Below are 17705 nucleotides of genomic sequence, written 5' to 3'. Positions count from 1 at the left end.
AGCATTCCATTCCAAATGTATACCATCATATCATTATTTAAAAAACGAGGTTACCCTCACCCCACCTGAGTTGAAACCATTCATCAGATACTTTTCTCTCTCACACAGAGATTCTTTCTCTAAAGTACCTCCTCCTCCTCCTCCTCCTCCTCCCCCCCCTCCTCCTCCTCCTCCCCTCCTCCTCCTCCTCCTCCTCCTCCTCCTCCTCAAGTTCTTCCAAAGATCAACACATTCCACTCCCTCAGTGTCTAGAGCGCCTGTGCCATCTTCGCAACCGGGTCACCTCCATTTTTTTCCTCCTCCTCCTCCTCATCCTCCCCTTCCTCCTCCTCTTCCTGGGCCCGATCTCCTCCTTCATCTTCCTTGATGTGAGGTAACAACCACTCCAGAAGCAATAACCTGCGCTGTCTGATGTAAGGAGTTCCTTGTCTTGAGTTGTTGCAATTGGCCCGAGGGGCGTTATCAAAACAAAGCAATCGTGAGCCATCGCTTCCTGTTCTCCTCCTCCTCCTCCTCCTCCTCCTCCTCCTCCTCCTCCTCCTCCTTCTTCTTCTTCTTCTTCTTCTTCTTCTTCTTCTTCTTCTTCTCAGAAGCGAATCCTGACTGATGGCTTTGACTCCATGTATGAAGTTGTTGACAGAGCTTCTAATTGACGACTCGTCCTCCACATCCTGATTCTGAGGCATTTATTAGTTGGTCTGTTTGTTGGATTTTTTTTTTTTTTTTTGGTATTCTGTAGCACCTTGATGAACTGTGAAATATACTTTGTTTTTGTTTGTTTGCATGTATATTTTTTATTTATTTTTAGATTTTTATGTAAGTTTAGCTGTTATTTTTTTTATTTCCTTTGGATAAATGAAGTTCTTTGGGATATCTCTTCCAAACACACACACACACACACACACACACACACACACACACACACACACAGAGAGAGAGAGAGAGAGAGAGAGAGAGAGAGAGAGAGAGAGAGAGAGAGATATTAGATTTTCCGCTAGTTGGCTACTAGTCTTAAGTAGCATTGCGGCTTATAAATAAAATTATAAAATGTCTTTTACCACGAGAATTTTTTATCCAGAAAAGGAACTACTTTCATTTACGAGCTTATTTTTGTTACCGATCTCTAAGGAATTAGAATAAGTTGGGTGGATTTGGTACGAGGCTGTTGTTAGATATATATGGCCTTATGCCAGCACGATCGCTTGGTCTGCAGAGCAACTCGTAGAAATGTGTGATAGAATAAAGCCAGTCACCCAATAGCTCGGAAGTAAAGACAGGAAATTAGGTGAGACAAAAGTGAAGGATAGGAGCAGACCCACTTGTTATTTGTTGAAGCTCCCACGGCTAAGGCGTCAGAAGGGTGGCACATGCTAACTTTTTCCTGATAGTTTCGCTGTGTGAAAATATTGTTTTAATTTGAGTGAATTCTGAGAAACTACTATTATTAAAATTGGTTAGCCTAACCAATACTACAATTATTATTATTATTATTATTATTATTATTATTATTATTATTACTATTATTATTATTATTATTATTATTATTATTATTATTATTATTATTATTATTATTATTATTATTGAATCTACTAATACCATTAACATTTCATATGTAATTTCATATCAAGCCGCAAAGCCCTTAAATTTTTCGATTTCATCTCTGTGTAAGCAGTGATTTTCTTCATTTCTTCATAGATTACTCGACGCCAGAGCATTAAAACCAATCAGTCATAAGTTTCCCCTTTGGATTTAATACTTGTACACGTAAGCAAATGCAAATATGGCCTTTGAATTTGAGTAAAGAATCTGAATTTGAATTTGAATAAAGGAAGCTGAATTTGAATTTGAAACAGTGCAGTGGGAGGAATTCATGAAGTTAAGAGGTCCTCTTCTTCTTCTTCTTCTTCTTCTTCTTCTCCTTCTTCTTCTTCTTCTTCTTTCTTCTTCTTCTTCTTCTTCTTCTTCTTCTTCTTCTTATTATTATTATTATTATTATTATTATTATTATTATTATTATTATTATTATTATTATTATTATTATTATGCAAAGACTGACGTCAACATGGCCCTCTCTACTCGTCCGTATCTCTTCACAACATTAGTAAACGAAAGTTTTTATTTATTTATTAAAATTTTTTTATTACGTGAAAGCCTGTCGGCAGCCGGAAGAATCACGAAAAATGGAAGGTGCTCCAAAAGGCTCCAAAAAGCTCTAAAGGCCTCAAAGGCTCCAAAAGGCTCCAAAGGCCTCAAAGGCTCTAAAAGGCTCCAAAGGCCTCGAAGGCTCCAAAAGGCTCCAAAGGCTCCAAAATCTCCAAAAGGCTCTAAAGGCTCCAAAGGCCTCAAAGGCTCCAAAAGGCTCCAAAAGGCTCCCGAGACTCCAAAAGTCTCCTAAAGTCTCCCGGTTAGCAAATTCCCCCACGCTCCGCTCCCCCCTCGGGAACATTCGCCTCGACGGTACGACATGATAGTACGATAGTGTAATGGCACGTTATCATTCCGTTAGGGGAGGAGAAGAAGAAGAAGAAGACAGCGCAGACGGGGGGAAAATTACGCCGGCGGGAAAATATAAAACAATCAGGCGTTTTACCCGGTGGTGGACGTGAGGGTGCAAGTTGGCGAAAGATAAAAAAAAATTAAAAAATCGTCATTTTAGACTTTTTCATTCCCACAGTGGGGCAAATGGGGGTGCTTAGGCGGAAGGGGGCCCTTGAACTCGCTCGCTCCATTGGGTTACCTGCCTCAATGTGACTCATTGCAACCTCGCAACTGCCCGCTAATGCCTGGTACAATCGTCCAAATTGAGATAACTTGAAAGTGTAACATTATCACTCGCCGTGAGTCAGGAAAAAGTGCAGAGGTATGAAATGTCTTTTCACCAAAATTGGCGCCACGTGAAAACTATCTGGACAGGAAATGTCTAAGGTGTGTCTGAAGAGTTACCTACACTACACGGAAGTCAGTGTAGTTGTTAATTGCATTTTCATCTAGAAAATCTAACTCAAGTGGGGAAAGTTTAAAGATATGCCCTCTATCTATTTTTAAAATATTATATATCCCTTTGCTTCCACTTTATTATTTGAAATTTTGAAGTCAAAATCAGTGTTTTTGGCATAGAACCGTCCATCGACAATTTTTGGAAAGATCTTGATATAGTGCGTGGTGTGTTCCTGGTACCACATATATCAAATATCATCTCCCTCTAATTATTATTCATGAAATTTATGTGAGATTTATCTGTTGTTGTTTGAGATCGTTGTTGCTCAAACAGGTAAAGCTATTTTTAAATATCTAGATAGGGATAAGTTAAATGTTTTCGTTTGGATATCGACCTGACATGTCATAAACAACGTCTGAAACTTATCTCATACTTATCATATATATATCGCATACATAGAGCCCTGTCACCAAACCGTGTGAAACTATTTTTACATCTCCAGATATGGGTAAGTCAAGGATTTCCGTTTGGACATCGACCTAAATCATAAAGTTAAGTATACCCTAGTTTAACCAGACCACGGAGCTGATTAACAGCTCTCCTACGAAATTAGACTTATTTTACGTGGCTAAGAACCAATTGGTTACCCAGCAACGGGTCAGCTTATTGTGGAATGAATCATTATACCGAGAAACGAATTTCTATCATCGAAATAAATTCTCTAATTCTTCATTGGCCGGCAGGAGACTCGAACTCGGGCCTAGTAGAGTGCTAGCCGAGAACTCCACCGACTCGTCCAACGAGGAACTCAACCTAAGTCATAAGGGTGCGTCCACATTTCAGTAAAAAAGTCACAATGTCTGAAACTTATCGCATACATATCACAAACAGGCTGAGAACAAGTCAACGAGCAGTTGTTGACTTGTTTTCAACTTGTCTGTGAAGGACGAACCTTTGGCGAATGCTGGATAGTCGTATGAGCCAGTGGTTAAGACTACCTAGACTTGTATTCAGCCTGTTTGTGATGTGTGTGTGATGAGTTGCCGACATTTGTGTCGTGACGTGTTATACTGCAGTGTGAACGCACCATATAGTCGAGTAAGATTTATTGCAGCTAAAAGTACCTTCGCCAGTATTTGTCTTGTCTGTAGGAGCTATTCAATATCAATTTCGAGGTCTATTCAATTGCTTGCTGAAGTCAACTCTGTCTGTGTGGAGGTCAGTCAAATTCCCACAGGCACCTTGTGGGCAATTGTGACGTCAAGCGTCACTAGGACTTTCTTTTCTTGTGTGACATTCCTCTTCTAAAATATAAAACTCTCTTTTGCTTCTCATGCTTTTATGGTTCTTAGTTCCTTTGTGGCTGTTTAATTTGTACCATTTTTTCTGATATTCCAGAAGTTCAGGTTTCAAGGTACTAAGCAAAGAATTAGGCAAACAAAGCGTTCCTTTGCATTGAAAACTTTGCTTAATAGTAGAAAATGCAAAAAAAAAAATGGACCTGGGTGAGAAAACGCAGAGGAATAAAGTTATGAGTATAAAACATATATATATATATATATATATATATATATATATATATATATATATATATATATATATATATATATATTATATATATATATATATATGGATACATAAAACTTGTGAATTAAGGAAAAGAAATTCAACTCGTAAATCTCCCAAGGTATGTGAAACCGATTTCCTCCATCTGACTCGCGAAGCAGGAATAGTAAGGGAGAGAAAAGAGAAACACATAAAAGAAGAAGAAGAAAAAAAAAAGGAAGTTGGAAGTGGGATACACCTAGGGGGAGTATTGTCACCATTGTTGTTTTGACCTCAGGGCTCCAGGGGAACCTCCGAGTGAAAGGGAAATTGACCCCCCAGGGAACTTTTTTTTCAAATGTGCAAGGGTTGTAAACATTGGTCATGGCATCCTTTGCTCATTATAGAATAGAAAATTAGCCTCTGGTGTCTGTCTGCTGTTTACTTTTCCATATATGAAAGTAAAGGTGTTCGCGTGGAATTATGCAAGAACTTGTTTATTTATTCGTCTTTACTTATCGGTTTGTATATCATTTATTTGTCTTTATTTATTTATTTATTTGTATATTTGTTTATTTCTCTTTCTGTTTATTTATTTATTTATTTATTTATTTATTTATTTATGTAGTTATTTATTTTTTTATTTATTCGCATAATATAGAAGGGAATCATCACTGTGCTCTCAAAAATGAATTCATGATTTTCTTTCAGTCTTTATTGAAGTAACTTATACTTTTTATTCCTCTATTTAGTTAATTATTATTAAAGAGAAATAATCAGTTTGTTATTGAAAATTAATTCACGATTTCTTTTTATAAAACATTTCTTAAACTAATTCGCAATCATACCTAAAAGAACTCAATAATTACCTCTCGAACGAAAAATATATTTTATTTATATATTAGACTGGAACAATATGGAAAACCCTGCTCATATAATGTGATTTTAATTATTTCTAACGGTGGAGTTTCTTTTACGACCGTCACCTTCAACATTGCAATTTATAAATTGCGATTTTTAAGAATTCTAAATTGATGACAACCGCTTACATCGTTACGATGCATTTTTGGTAAATATTTTCTGTTGCAATGCGATGATTTGATGTGCAACGCTCCAAGACTTCCTTTGTCATTGAGTTTCTCTTCTCCGCTTAATCATCGGTCGGGGTCGCTGTTTTTAATGTGCATTGTTAAATTTGAACGTTTAGTGTGACTAATCCAGTCATGAAGATATAATTAAGGTGCAATATTAGAACTAATGGTTCTCTCTCTCTCTCTCTCTCTCTCTCTCTCTCTCTCTCTCTCTCTCTCTCTCTCTCTCTCTCTCTGGTTTCATTTTGTGGGTTTACTGTCATGCTTGCTCTCTTTCTTTTACATTACCATGTCATATTTGGTTTCTTGATTGCATTCTCTCTCTCTCTCTCTCTCTCTCTCTCTCTCTCTCTCTCTCTCTCTCTCTCTCTCTCTCTCTCTCTCTTTTCATTTTATGGTTTTACTGTCATGTTTTCTCTCTTTGATATCACCATTTCATTTTGGTTTCTTGATTGCATTCTCTCTCTCTCTCTCTCTCTCTCTCTCTCTCTCTCTCTCTCTCTCTCTCTCTCTCTCTGATTTTCTGTTTTTTGACCGAGTCTTTGTCCTGTTAGACTTCAACAAAACAGAGCAATTAAAAAAGAACACAAAACACACACGCGCGCGCGCGCACACACACACGCACACACACACACAAAAGATAACATTAAGTTCAACGAAGATGTCTGAACAAGTTCTCCTCTGCAGCTTTTACGAAAATACGTATGATTAAAAGAACCACAGTGGCCTTTCTACTTGAACGCGCGCTCATGTTAGCGTTTAAAAAACGCTCATTAAACGCTTGTCTTTCTGTTGCAAAATTATACAGTGGGAGAAAATAGCAACAGTGGCAAGTACGCAGCTTGCATGACCAGACGGCGCTTGCGCAGTCGTTCATTTCCGTTATATCACGCCCTTTCGTAATGCGGGGTTAGTCGCTGGTTGACCTGGGGCGTGACGAATGACCAAATGACGAATGTGATACGCGTCGAAGACGTGTTATTAACTAGTAGCGATGTTGGGGCTAATTTTTTTTTTTTTTATGCCTCGAAGAGTTGACCTACAGGGATGATCTTGCTTTGGGTTATTAATGAATTTTTTTTAATTGATACTTTTCTTATTATTTTTTTTTATTATTATTATTATTATTAGAGGAGAGATGAAAAATGTTTTGGGAACTGACTGGAGAAAGGTTTTGTAATGAATGAATTATCCCTCAACTTTGGGAAAAGAATATATATACAGTACATATATATATATATATATATATATATATATATATATATATATATATATATATATATATATATATATATATATATATATATATATATATATATATATATATATATATATATATATATATATATATATATATATATAACGGATTATGTCTCAGGGTACGTTTAATCTGTTCATGAATAATTTCTTTACTCCATCTTCTAATTACATTGGGAAATTGCAAATTTTAGTGTTTTTGCGTCTCTCTCTCTCTCTCTCTCTCTCTCTCTCTCTCTCTCTCTCTCTCTCTCTCTCTCTCTCTCTCTCTCTCTCTCTCTCATCTAAAATGCCTTAAAGCAGATATGTAGAAATTAATATGTTAGTAATTGTTTACAGAATATATATGTATATATATATATATACATATATATATATATATATATACACTGTATATATATAATATATACATTTCTCCTATACATTTCCTGCATTCTGGCTTGCCTTGGTGGTCACCCGTCCATGTACTGACCCGACATGTTGCATCTTTAGCGAACATCGCCGAATTTAGATCTGACGTTAATTTTTCTTGAAAGTGGAGTTTCTAATAATTAAAGATCTTTCTTAGGAAATTTATTTTGTAGGTGTTAAGTGCACATCGGGTGTGTATGAAATTGATTGCTGTGATGTAAATTAATTATAGCTAATTACATTATATCGTATAACTGTGTTACAATAACTGAGTGATTTGTTAACAGTATTTTTTGTTACTCCCTGTTGCTTATATATATATTATATATATGTATATACATATATTATATATATATGTATATATATATATATATATATATATGTATATATATATATATATATATATATATATATATATATATATATATATATTTATATATTATATATATATATGTATGTATATTTATATATATGTATATATATATATAGCATTTTGATATATTTACATTTTGATATTTTACTTGGTCATATATATATAAAACGAATCTAAATATGAAAATCCTCTAACAATATGAATATATTTTATCATAGCCAAGAAACTCACACGAAATAAATCTTTCGGAAAAACATTTTATTGCCGTAAAAAGCTCTTAACGGCAAAAAATCAACCACCGCTGAGAACCTGGGAGAAATTAGAGTTGCCTATTTATAGCCAGACACAATAATTAAGGAGAAAGTTTGACAGAACTAAAAATCACGGGGCGGAATTACACGCCTTGTAGCGTAATGGCGGCGTCGAGGCTAATTTGATTCGACGGAATAACGTGATTTTCTCCTAACCATTTTTATCAACCAGACTTAGGTGGTTGTTACTTTTTTATACAAATTTCCTCGTTGCATTTCCTTCCCGGAGATGGGGGCTGAATACCGTATACCTGGACTCGACAAAGACGAATTAACCTTGATTTTCTGTTGATGGTCGAGTGGATGAGGTCACTTCCACTGTTTGAGTCAAAATGGCATAGATTGCAATCTTGGTCAGAGTACGAGTAGGCCTACCTGTCACATGTAATTTCTCTTAAGAGGTATTTCAGGTTGCATGAATAAGTTTTTGTAATGACCATTTGCAGCGGAGCAGAAATTTTGTTTTTTAAATAAATTTGTAAAACAGATGCGCATCTACATAAATTTGAAATAATAATGGCATTCATGTTAAATAATTGACGAGGGAGTAAGCCATGTTGAAAATTGTTAGTTTTTAGTTTTCTGTAAAAAAAAAAATTATTGTGCCGGCTTCGTCTGTCCGTCCGCACTTTTTTCTGTTCGCACTTTTTCTGTCCGCCCTCAAATCTTAAAAACTACTGAGCCTAGAGGGCTGCAAATTGATATGTTGATCATCCACCCTCCAGTCATCAAACATACCAAATTGCAGCCCTCTATAGTAGTTTCTATTTTATTTAAGGTTAAAGTTAGCCATAGTCGTGCTTTTGGCAACGATATAGGATAGGCCACCAACGGGCCTTGGTTAAAGTTTCATGGGCCGCGGCTCATACAGCATTTTACCGAAACCACCGAAAGATAGATCTATTTTCGGTGGCCGTGATTATACTCTGTAGCGGCTGTACAGAAAACTCGGCTGCGCCGAAGAAACTTCAACGCAGTTTTTACTTGTCATTTCATCATATGAACTAGCGTTTTATCTTCTTCCAAACCTCTACTGATTTTCACTTCTTATAGTGACAGATATTCGTATTTGCTCTTTTTTTAAAAAAGATGAATGCTACCATAATTTAAAAAGATGACTGTATCGATTTTATTGTATCTAATAAGCGACAAAGTTTGACTTTTTTATTTGTGAGAAATAAGTCTGTGCTTGGTACTGCATGTCATATCTACTTTTATCTCTTCTTTATTGCTTCTTTGTTCGAATCGTCTTCTCTTTTTATTATTATTATTATTATTAATATATGTATAATATGTAAAATTATATATATATATATATATATATATATATATATATATATATATATATATATATATATATATATATATATATATAAATATATATATAATCAACACACGACTCACTAAATTCGTGAAAGAACCCACATTGAAATAAGTGTAAATATATATTTAAAATATGTATAAACAGCGAAAGCTTCCGAGAACTTGCTGAATTTTCCTTATCAGTCTCTTACATTTTTTCATTATTATTATTATTATTATTATTATTATTATTATTATTATTATTATTATTATTATATGTACTTGACCCCCTTTTGAAGTTTAGAGAAATCTGAACTCTCAGAGATATGAGGATAAAGTTTCACCAAGTTTCCTTTCTCTCACCAACAGATCTCCACAACAGCGCGTGGGAGGCTGCCCTTATCTGAGCTACCGGTCTAACGGTTCTGGGCAAGAGGGCGTCGTGGTTTCTTCTCGAAAAGGCAGCAGTGGTCAGCTTGTTTTCATCGCAGAGTAAACTGAGAACGACGCTTTTGACCCGCTGTGTACGCTGTAAATTCCCTTAGGGATTAACAAGATGATTTTGGCGTTTCAAGCCAAGGAAAGTGTGTGACCTGTACTGACCTGTTCTGTATCAGAGTCAGTCACAATCTGTGGAATTTGACCTACCTGGCTTGAGTCATGGACGACGTTGACATATGACTACTGAGCAGGTGTGATTTGATTTGTTTGTCCATTGTTAGTCTATTCCTCTAGCAGCAGATAAATAGACACAATGGTTAACCGGTTCGACATGGAGCAAAACGGGGTTTTGGACCCTGACAAACTTGTGATTACAGACAATATTCCTGGGCCAGAAAAGATCGAGGTTGTGATGGGCCGATGTTTCCCACTCCATGGTCCAGGAGGGACCTACGACTTCATGCCCATCCCAGTTGTGAGGAAGATTGTGTACAAAAATAGTGATGGTGCCACATTCACACAGACTTTCGGCGATCTCATCAGTTCAGAAAATGAAAATTATAAGATACCAACCTCCGTGATAGAAAAGCACTTTGATCCCGAGAAACAAGGTTGTAAGCCTAAGGCTTTCGTGAAACATGAAGCTTCGGACGGAATGAGAGACGCTGATCCTCTCATTTCCTCTAATAAGATTAACCCCAAGGAGAGTGAAAACAGCGGGAATAAACATCAGAACAAAGTTTTTTTAGATGCCCAAGTAAAGAATCTTCAACTCCAGGAGCCTGCTTCTACAGTAAAAATTGCAAAGGATAATCTAGAACATGTAACTGGTCACCATGAAGTAAATGCAGCATCAAATAAACCTGTATACTGGAAAGAATAAATCAGAGTCATGAAAATAAGGTTTTCAGCAAATCAGAAAGTCACATTCAAGAAAATCCAAGTTTGAAATGGCAAGAGAACCCACCTAAATCAGCAGATGCCTACCATGCGTCTATTGACCAAACACAGCAAGAAAACGTATTTTCGGGAAAACCTAAGAGCCTTGTCCAGGAAACTGCTAACAGTAAAGCAGCACAGAACAGTCAAGTGGACCAGCATCAGAGTAATGTGACACCTTTACAGATAGACTCAAACACTATCAAAAGGATATCCAGAGCTAATTCTCCACGCTTTAAAGTCAAAAGGGTGGAGAATTCTCAACCATCAGAATTGACAGGACGGGAAGCTTGGGAGGAAACACAGAAGAGGAAAGCACAGTTACGCGAAGAGTTCTTCCGGTGCCCTATGAGGAATGCAACAGAGAAGCTATTCGTGGTATGGGAGCACGACATAGATCAGAGCCAAGGCTAAACTCTCTTGCGAAAGAAAGGAAGAAGAGGAATTCTCTCTCAGAGAAACGAGTCCATTTCAACATGGACGACTCACAGTTAGAGGATATTAGAAAATGGCGGGAAGAGAGGCGCATGCAAGCAACCCCTCAATGCATCAAAACTGTTGCGAGAATTTATTCCATTGATGCACCAAGTAACCAAAGGAAAGTTGAATATATTGACTCATTCACCACACCGACAGCGGAAGTTCCTGTTGCTGTGACACTTGTGGAAAATGCATCTGTGCGTGCCAAGTACTCTCGACCTACTGATCTTGATAGCTTAAAGGGCAACCCTGCCGATAAAGAAAGTTCAGCTTCTTTCACATCTCCTAACAGTGCAGGATGCAGCAGTGATTCAAGCTCTCAAATGAAAGGACACTTTGAAAAGACAGAGAAGATAGCAAAAAGTCCCTCTGTAAGTGGACGCAGTATTTCATCTCCGAGTACTTCACTTTATGCTACTTTTAGTAAACCACCTGAGCGAAAGATCTCATCCCCTGACAGTTATTTTGATTATCATTCAACTCCAGAGCAAGAGGATACCAAACCTCCTATGAGGTACCACCCACAAATTCCACCTAGATCCATATCCTACCCAAAATTAAGTGATTCGCAGTTTGACTCGCAGCTAAGCCATGATGATTCCCTTCCAGACCAAGTCCAGAGTATCGTCTCTTTGAAATCCCCATGTGACAGTGCATATAATCACAGACTGACCTCTAAATTAGAGGCTCAAAGAGAACCTTCTGTTGGCCTGCAAACCCAAAAGCACCAGGAAACCAATGAATGCACCACTGGAGAGACCCAGGAATGCAATGCCTCAAGTACAGTGGTCAGATCAGAAGATTTACGCCCAACCACATCACGAAATCCGTTACCGCTACCACGTGTCAGGTCACTCACCTTGAAAGAGGACTTGCATCTGCAGGACACTCCATCAGCGAGCTCCCAGAGGGATGAAGGTGCATCAGAGAAATCGAGAGCTTTTGCCAACAGGAGGGCAACATCACTCGATAGAGCGACAATTCGGAAGAGGACAGCAGGCTTACCAATCAACAGTGGCGCTTACTTGAAGAGCCCCGGTTTGATTCTCAGTCATTTGAGAAATCCCGTGGCCACTTCATCAGCCCACAGTCTTTTGAGTGAAAAACCCGTCGATGGCAAAACCAGCAATGCCTTTTCACCTTACAGGCCTAGTAACACATCAGTTGTTCCAAGTAAACAATCAAGTATCTCAAATCCAGAAAGAGCAAAGTTTTTTAACACGAATAATGCAGCAACAGTTAAGTCAAGTGAGCAGCCAAGTTCTGCTAATATTATCAAAAGTTACATATACCCAAAACGCAATTCAGTTACTATATTACAGAAAGACCCACGCCAAATTGATGTCGGTGCTACTTCTAAATCCACTATAAATAATTCCGGTCAAAATGGTCACAGTAAGCATGAAACTCAGCATTTTAAGCCACTGGATAGCAGCAGCAATGTTCACAATGGTTTTTCAGATAATAATGGATCTCAGTTTAACAAAAGTTCAAAACCATCTTTCCAAACGTCGACGTCCAAGGTAAATAACGAAGCCCCCCGTAAAGACTCTAACAAAGAAAACGAACAGAAACCAACTTCACAGAAAACGGTGCCAAATGGTAAGGGTAACTCTGTTAATATTTTGATGACCAAAGGCGAGAGCTATTCCAAACACCGAATCGTCCTCAACAGTCACACGAAATCGATGACACCCAGGATGACGGTTAGGAAGATCATCGTCCCGGCATCTTCGGTGTCGGGACCCGCGAGATCAGTCCCTCCAGCATCCACAAGATCGGCTCCGTCGCCGACACCGTCGTGCGCTTCTTCCAACTGTTCTTTCGGATCGTCAGGTAGCTCCTCCGGTTGTTTTTCCGGGTCTCCGTCACCGACTCCAACGCCGTCTCCGATTAGAGTTAGGGCGTCGAGAGTGCCAACAGATCTCTAAAGGTGAGAACTCAAGATGTTATTTGTCATTTTGATTAAATTCAAAATTTTGTTAGGCCCGTAAGTCTAGTTAATTCGTTAAAGAATGGAGAGATGTAACGGTTCTATTGTCAGTCAAATAAGAACAAAATTACGTATTCGTGGATCTTACTCTCAGTCCCATGCAAAAATGTACAGTAGAACAGTATAATATTTTCCATTCTTTTATTTATAGTTTATTACTCCAGTGAAATTAAATTAAGTAAATTAAGTAAATTTGTATTAAAACCGTGCGTTTTGCATGTGACTTGTCTTAATCTTAATTGTTTGTTAATGAAATATTTTAGAATGAAAATATGGCCATAATGAATTATAGAAATGTGAAGCATTTTAGAATGAAAGAGGATTAACGTAAACTTATATATGTACATTATATATTTCGTATGAAAGTTCACGTATTTGTGTGACTAAGACACTGAATGTACTGTGTGTAGATGTGTAACTAGGATTATAAATAGAGCATTGCTAAGCAGTACATGACCTCGCTAATATGGGTTTTGAAAAGTGTCAGATTTAAGAGATAGCAATTTTGCATAAGAGATAGTGCAAGGTCAGCAGTATTAGATACTACGTACGTATAAGGTCAATTGAATATTTTATTGCAGAAGAAGCTTTATTTTATGATTTCCTTTTTTTTATAAGTTTTGTTGATCTATATCAAAGGCTGCATTTACATTATAATTGAAATTCACAAGCAACAGACTTGAAGTTGTGTTGTTGCCTGTAACACAGTTCCACAAAACACTCACACACACACACACATATTCACTCATAACTGTGAATATAGGAAAAGCATACACCTACCTTCAAATAATTGTATTTTGCACTGCAAATTTCACTGCATTTATTCCGGTGTGAATGACTGTCGGATTGCCTGTATGCAGTTCTATTGTTCTTAACCACCTTTCTCTCTCTCTCTCTCTCTCTCTCTCTCTCTCTCTCTCTCTCTCTCTCTCTCTCTCTCTCTCTCTCTCTCTACATTTTATGGTTTGACTATCATTCTTTCTTTCATATCACCATTTCATTTTTGTTTTGATTACATGGACTTTTTTTGATTACATGGGTTCAGCAATTTCATACTAAATTCCTGTTACTACAAAACTGTATCTCAATAACCATTCCCAATACTGTATATAATTTTTTTACTCCATTACTGACCATCACACTTCATATTACTTTTCTCACCAGTACTCTTACAAGCATGAAGTAATGCCAGTCAAGTGTGGCTCAGGAATGTTAGTTTCATGTACCCCAACTGAGGCTTCGAAGCAAAACCTTCATTTTTGGCTGCTGTGGACCATGACATCTTTGTGCATTTTCCTGCGTAGCAGCAATCATTATGTAATATATATATATATATATATATATATATATATATATATATATATATATATATATATATACATACATACATACATACATACATACATACATACATACATACATACATACATACATACATACATACATACATACACATATGCACACGAGTAAGCCGTAACTCAGGTTACCTGGTTTCCTCCTTTGCATACAAGCATTCAGTGTTTGTCAACAAAATGTCCTGTGAAACGTTTTTACCCTAAAATCATCACAAAGGATGTTTTGCTGAACCTTTTACCGAGTGCAGGGCCTTTCACATCCTAATGTTGGTGGGTATTTTTTTAGATTTATAAAAAAAATTTTGTATATTCTTTCTTTCGTTTTCATTAAAGGGTAGTTTCAACTTTTTTTCTCCCAGTTTTTCTTTTATTGTAAAAAAATATAAAATCAAACAAATTTAATTTGTAACATTACTTTTTTGATATTTCTGTTATTAAATACTGGACACATAAGCAATTGTCAATTAGATTTTTCTTAATGGTTATATATGTTTATAATATATATAAATACTTGTGTATATATATACAGTGTATATATATATATATATATATATATATATATATATATATATATATATATATATATATATAGATTAGGTTGCTACCCCCATGTCATTTTCCACTTTGACCAACTGTCAGGTACTATTTCACACACCTTGGATCAACAGAGGCACATATATGAAAATATATTATCTCCGAGGCAGAGCGAGTTGGTTATTAAATGACATTTGTCGCTTAATTGCTTGTATATGAATCACGGTGATGTGATAAAATTCATTCATATATATATATATATATATATATATATATATATATATATATATATATATATATATATATATATATATATATACACACACACACACACACACACACACACACACACACACAGATTAAACAAGACTAGGAAGTAGTTATTCCCTGGACCAAATTCCTGCCTTATCTAATTTTTTAAGATCCCGCATGTATTTGACTAAATACATTCCTCTTCCGTTGCGCGTCTTCACGTTAGAAGATTCAACTCTAGATGTATATTCACGACTTCACTGGAATGCAGTGTTCTCCCTTCATACCTGCGCATACCTCTACAGAGAAATGCGTCACGTATGGTATGCCGACATGACTTCGATGCCTAATTAGCTATGGCCCGTAGGTAATCCCATAGGTGTACCACTACCATGAATGCTCTTGTTGCCGAAGAGTCTCATTTGTTTCCATTAAATTTAACCGTTACTCTTTTATCAGAAGCTTTGTTTTGATTGATATGTCAATAATTAAATTTTGGACGATTTATAATTATTTATTTGCCGATAATTGTTTATTTTATGGGTCATAAACGTCTAGAACACGAACCGTAATTAGCAGTTGGCAACCGCATCACCGGCATGTGTACAACAACACGACTGAGTCAGTTGAGGAACTTCAGTTGGTGCCGGGACGCGATCCAAGGTGGTGCAGCGTCTCTACTTTGTTGAAAGCACGCCACTGTCACTTATGACTGAAACGCCTTCTTGGATATTATTATAATTTGTTAGTGTGATGCAGAAGATGAATTTGTGAATGATAAACAAGAAAAGGGAGATCGATCGCATATATGGAGACCTGACATGCCATCTATAGGGAACTAGGAAACGTATGCTGTAGGCCTAGGCCTATTGGCGTGTTTTGCCAGAAAAGTTGTGCTTTCGGTAAGTAATTCCTCATGTGAATGAAAGAAGTCAAAAGAAAGTTCCATAATCACTTGTATTTTTCCTTTGAACGTGACAATGATTAATGACAGCGTATTACATTAACAACAAATAAGGGTATGTATGACTTAACCCAGGACCCCTCTAAGCGGGTCCTGACTTAATCATAGGCTACGTTTGTGCCTTTTGAGGGAATGCGGTTGCCTAGGCAATGATGTCATTGCTTCGGTAAAAACATGTGTATTATAGACTTCATTAGTTGTCAGAGCGATGTTGATACTTATAGGCATACATTCAGTACTAGGGATTTAAATTATTCCCAGCACATTTATTGCTAATCAAAAAGTTCACTGCGATTGAACAGTACTTTCTTACTTTGGATCGGGAAGCGTCTATTTAGTTTCACAGTTTACTCGAATAAAACTCTCTCTCTCTCTCTCTCTCTCTCTCTCTCTCTCTCTCTCTCTCTCTCTCTCTCTCTCTCTCTCTCTCTCTCAGCATAGGCCTAGGCTAACCCTAAGGCAGTAAAGCAATTATAGTTCAGTAGAGAGTTATCCGAGTGTCTTTGATCGTCCTGACGAGTAACGTGTATGTGTATATCTCTTCATTACTGTGATCCCCGATTTCAAATTTTGTTGAATTTATTTTAATATGCGTTTTTATCGATGAAATAAATCAGGACAAAATTTATATTTCAACGCTCCCGCGTGATTTAAAATTTGTTTGTTTGTAAGCATTATTGGTTGGTTGGTTTAGATTTACCCGGCGCTATGACAGCACGGACCCTTGACCGAAGGGTGGTAAGGCATACAAGTGATTAGGAGGCTTGGTATGGACCTCTGGATGTTAACCATCCAAGACCGTTAAGGCTGTCAAAATATTAGTGTGTAATCCTTCAGTCGAGTAGACCTGCAAAAAATAGCTGTTCAAGTTTTTTAGAGTGGGTGATGAAAATAGCATAATTCATTAAAAGATTTAAACTTAATCTTTCGTTGGCGGCTAAAGTGTTGCTGTAGTGCGGCTTTTCTATTTTCTTTACTTAACCTTAAATTGCATCCGGTTTGAGGTTGGGTCAAGTTCGGTTAAGATGTAATCATAGTGCGTTCGTAGTGAATGCAGTATGATTTGGAGAATAATTAATGATCTAGTAAGATATATCATTATATGGTTGGGTTACGCGTGAATGCTTAATGGTTTTCCATCATGAGAAGTATTTTTAGCCATATGTAACCTGAGCTGTAATTATTATTATTGTCATTATTCTCGTGTTACCTACCCACTCTTGACAATCTACCCCTAATTAAGGTTAAGTAAGGAGGAACCTTTCATGATTGCATACAAAATTGCACAGGTATTTATGTATAACGGAGAAGTGGTATTGTACTGATAAGGTGTACGGAATTTACCATAACAGGCTGCTCAATTAGTAGATAAAGGAAGTAGCGTATAACGAGCACTAGAAACCCCAACCCCCAACCCCAACCCCCAACCCCTTCATATCCGTAATACAGATTAAGGACAAAATCATGAAAAAATACATTGAATTTATATGACAGAAAATAGGGCTGGTTCACAAAGGAC

At 36.8% G+C, this 17705-nt stretch overlaps 1 protein-coding gene across 1 annotated transcript in view; it reads left to right on the top strand.

Annotated features, from left to right (window-relative positions):
- Positions 1 to 9982: 9982 nt before the first annotated feature.
- LOC136854349 (uncharacterized) overlaps positions 9983 to 17705 on the top strand; it is a 35149-nt gene continuing 27426 nt past the window's right edge. The window contains 3 exon segments of the mRNA XM_067130648.1: positions 9983 to 10426; positions 10537 to 10945; positions 10948 to 13021. Coding sequence (XP_066986749.1) covers positions 9983 to 10426; positions 10537 to 10945; positions 10948 to 13019 — 2925 coding nt within the window. The 3' untranslated portion in view covers positions 13020 to 13021.

The sequence above is a fragment of the Macrobrachium rosenbergii genome, chromosome 29, assembly GCF_040412425.1.
Source record: "Macrobrachium rosenbergii isolate ZJJX-2024 chromosome 29, ASM4041242v1, whole genome shotgun sequence".
Taxonomy (NCBI): Eukaryota; Metazoa; Arthropoda; class Malacostraca; order Decapoda; family Palaemonidae; genus Macrobrachium; species Macrobrachium rosenbergii.
Note: the sequence above shows the minus strand (reverse complement) of the source record. Positions and strands in the feature narration are given on the sequence as shown.